Here is a 4,286-nt window from a genome sequence, read left to right on the forward strand (position 1 = left end):
CGGCGCACTGAGCGCGACCCTCCGCGAACCGATAGCGTACCGAAAGCATACCAAAAGCAAACAAATCTTTTTGCGTCGGGGACTCGCCCATGCAAAACTCGTCTCGCAGACTTCGCATTTGAAAGCTCTTCCGGTGCACCCGCGCGATTTCGCCTGGAGGGAGCCACTGACATTGCTTTTACTTCCGCTCCCGCTGCCGGTGTACTTCCGGCCGAGCTGCTTCTTCCCCAGCACCCGCGAGGCCTTCTGGTCGTCCTGCTGTTTGTTCTGCACCGGGTGAGCGTCGCGGGTTCCACACCGGACGGTAGAGCCACCCTGCCTGGTTGCGTCGCCGCGAGGAGGCGCAACTTCCTCGTCGCGCTGCTCGGGCTGCACCTCGCCGTCCACAGGGCCACCCCGCATGATGCAGATTTCGATTTTACGGCCTTTTCCCCATAAGAATTACATGTAAATTTAGATGTAAGATGCGGCACGGGAAAGGCTTGTGCCACAGCCGCGGAATTTTTGTTTCTGGGTTCTAGACCTCAAAAGGAAAGGAAAAACTCGGAAAAACCCGTGATACAAGATGGAAAATCGGGACCCGTATTTTAAGCCGCACCCTACGTCCAGCCCGCACTAGCAATGGGTCCTGCCGACCCCGCGGGACCGTGGCAGAAGAGGAGCACGCGGCACCGCCGGCTGACCGTCCTGCTTCACCTCGTCGCGGTGGCTACCTTAGGGTTCTCCCCGGAGGTCTCACGCTGCTGAGCGAGGAGGGGCACCGCCTGCAGCAGGAGCACCTCGTCATCACAACCTGCAGCGGAAAGGGGCATAAATCAAAGTCCATGAACAACTTGACCGAACAGGGGTAGGAGTGCAATAGAGTAGCTGTCGGCAGGTGCGAGAACATTGTATTTATTAGACAAACTCAAAGAAAAACCGCGAACAAACTGGTAACCTTAAGTTAAGATCTATGTTTACAAGTTCTTTCGTGACTATTGAGGTTGGATTTATCACTAAAACATTTATCACACCCACTACACTTATACGGCTTTTCGCCAGTATGTAATCTCATGTGCGTCGCAAGATGAACATTCAACGTAAAGCACCTTTTACATTCGTCACACTTGTATGGCCTTTCACCAGTGTGAGTCCTCGTGTGCTTGACAAGAGTGCCTTTTTTAGTAAAACTCATATTACATACGTCACACTTGAATGGCTTTTCACCAGTGTGTGTCCTCATGTGAGCGCCAAGGGTGCCTCTCTGAGTGAAACGCATTTTACACACATCACACTTGTATGGCTTTTCACCAGTGTGTGTCCTAACGTGAGCAACAAGATGGGGTTTCTGAGTAAAACGCATTGGACAAAGATCACACCTGAATGGTTTTTCACCAGTGTGGAACATTCTATGCCTCTTTAAATGATCTGCACGTGCAAAACTCTTCTCACAGACTTTGCATTTGAACTCCCCTTCGGTGCATCCGCGCGAGTTCGCCTGCAGAGCGCCACTACTGGAATTGCTTTTACTTCCGCTCCCGCTGCACTTCCGGCCGAGCTGCTTCTTCCGCAGCACCCGCGGGGCCTTCTGGTCGTCCTGCTGTTTGTTCTGCACCGGCTGAGCGTCGCGGGTTCCACACCGGACGGTAGAGCCAGGCTGCCTGGTTGCGTCGCTGGGAGGAGGCGCCACTTTCTCGTCGCGCTGCTCGGGCTGCACCTCGCCGTCCCCAGGGCCGCCCCTCGCCGCGTCCTCCGCGGGGCAGTGCTCGTCCTGCAGCGAGAAGCACGCCGTCACCACCAGCCCCAGCTGCTCGTCCTCTTGCTTGAGCTCGTCCAGCTCGGGGCCCTCGTCGACGGTGATATCTTCAGGATCCTCCCCAGCGGACGTCCCACTAGAGGAGCTGCGCTCGCCGCCTGCAACAAGAGCACAGTGTCAGACACCGCCGTCGTCGTCACCAGAGGTCCACCCCACCACCAGGATAACCAGCATGCATGTGCAACGTCAGGGACTGCGACAACAAAACAACTAGGCCTATAACCGAAAAACAAAATTCGAGTCAAAAAACGGTAATGTTAACTGTCCTTTAGTTCCAAGCGGTGCAGTGTGACGAGCTCTGAACGGCGCAGTGTGACGACACTGTGACGAGCACAGAGCGGTGCCGTGCAGACGGGCTCGGCCGCGACACGGAGACGTCCGGGCCGTAACTTCAGCAACGGAGGAGAACGCTGACCGTCTGCTTCGGCTCGGCGCGGTGGTCGCCCCAGAATCCTCCCTGGAGGTCACCCGCTGCTGAGCGTGGAGGTGCACAGCCTGCAGCAGGAGCACCGCGTCACGGCTGCCCCGCAAACTGCAACGTAAAGGGAGCATAAGTCGTGGTCCACGAAAGACCTGGCCGAACAAGGGTGGAAGTGCAATCAAGAGTAGCTGCTCGTCCTCTTGTATCAGCTCGTTGAGCTCTGAGCCAGGCGCGGATTCAAGGGGGAAGGGGCTGTGGTCTCTTGAGAGCCGCCTGAAAGGTAGGCAATTTGCGCCACCAAACGCCTGAATGTAGGCAACCGGCGGCACATCGACCCCCTGTCAGTCGGACCTTAATCCGCGCTGGCTCGGGGCCCTCGTCGACGGACACATGATCCTCAGCGAGAGACACTCCGCTGCTGACCGAGGAGCGGGGTCAAAAATATTTTATTAAATTGACAAAGTACAACGCAAAAAAGCATAGCAAACATAATCGGAACAGATAATTAAGATCTATGTACAATTTCTTTTGTGATTTCTAAGGTTGGACTTATCACTAAAACGTTTATCGCACCCACCACACTGATACGGCTTTTCGCCAGTATGTAATCTCATGTGCCTGACAAGACTGCCTTTCTCGGTAAAACGCATTTTACATACATCACACTTGAAGGGCCTTTCACCAGTGTGTGTCCTCATGTGCTTGACAAGAGTGCCCTTCTCAGTAAAACACATTGCACAGAGGTCACAGCAAAATAGCTTTTCACCAGTGTGGTACATTTTGTGCGTCTTCAGATAACTCGCTCGTGCAAAACTCTTCTCACAGACGTCGCACTTGAAGGCCGTACTAGTGCGCCCGCGCGAGTTCGCCTGCAGAGCGCCACTGGGATTGCTTTCACTTCCGCTCCCGATGCCGGTGTACTTCCGGCCGAGCTGCTTCTTCCGCAGCACCCGCGAGGCATTCTGGTCGTCCTGCTGTTTGTTCTGCACCGGCTGAGCGTCGCGGGTTCCACACCGGACAATAGAGCCACCCTGCCTGGTTGCGTCGTCGGGATGAGGCGCCACTTCTTTGTCGCGCTGCTCGGGCTGCACCTCGCCGTCCCCAGGGCCACCCGTCGCACCGCCTACCGCTGGCCACTGCTCGTCCTGCAGCAGGCCCTCACCAGGGCCGCCTCTCGCCGCGTCTTCCGTGGGGCACTGCTCGTCCTGCAGCGAGAAGCACGCCGTCACCACCAGCCCAAGCTGCTCGTCCTCTAGTTTAAGCTCGTCCAACTCGGGGCCATCGTCGACGGACACCTCTCCATGATCTTCCCCGAGGGACGTCTGGCTGGTTGTTCTGCGCTCGCCGCCTGCAACAAGAGCACCGCGTCAGACACCGCCGCCGTCGTCACGTGAGTTCCGCCCCGCCACCAGGACCACCAGCATGCGCGTGCGACCCCAACGTCTTCCGCCGCGGCGTATTACGACGAGCAGGGGACGGTGCTCTTCCAGAGGGCTCAGCCGGAGCACTTTACTTCATCGCGGCACGGAGCCGTCCGGGCCGCACCAGCAGTAGCAGCAGTGGGGCCTGCTGGCCCCGCGACCACGCGGGCCGTGGCAGCAGAGGAGCACGCGGCACCGCCGGCTGCCCATCCTGCTTCAGCTCGACGCGGAAGCCACCCCAGGATCCCCCCTGCAGGTCGCCCGCTGCTGAGCGAGGAGGGGCATCGCCTGCACCAGGAGCACCGCGTCATCACAACCTGCAGCGGAAAGGGGCATTAAGTCGATGTCCAACGAACACCAAACCAAACAAGTTTTGAAGTCATGCAAAAAAGAGTAGCTGTCGGCTTGGACGAGAACATCGACCGCCACATAACGAGCGTGAACAAGAAAGAAACAAAATAAAAAGAGCATCGTGGGTTGTGAAATCCGCTTACCCTTGTTTTTATTCATATTACAATGATGAACAAACAAAATAGAAAATAACTACAATCCTTGAAAAAACTAATAGCCTGATTTTGTTGAAGAGTGAAAATATTTAATAAGAAATACATTCAGATTGGAATACAAATTGTTTTGTGTCTCTTGAGAT

General features: G+C 55.9%; 1 protein-coding gene across 1 annotated transcript in view; it reads right to left on the bottom strand.

The window, feature by feature from the left end:
- LOC113214910 (zinc finger protein 544-like) overlaps positions 1 to 4,286 on the bottom strand; it is a 35,776-nt gene that overhangs the window by 15,609 nt on the left and 15,881 nt on the right. Inside the window, exon 3 of the mRNA XM_052272549.1 lies at positions 154 to 375. Coding sequence (XP_052128509.1) covers positions 154 to 375 — 222 coding nt within the window. The remainder of the gene's footprint in view (positions 1 to 153; positions 376 to 4,286) is intronic.

Source organism: Frankliniella occidentalis, unplaced genomic scaffold (genome assembly GCF_000697945.3).
Source record: "Frankliniella occidentalis isolate FOCC.00 unplaced genomic scaffold, Focc_3.1 Scaffold211, whole genome shotgun sequence".
Lineage (NCBI taxonomy): Eukaryota > Metazoa > Arthropoda > Insecta > Thysanoptera > Thripidae > Frankliniella > Frankliniella occidentalis.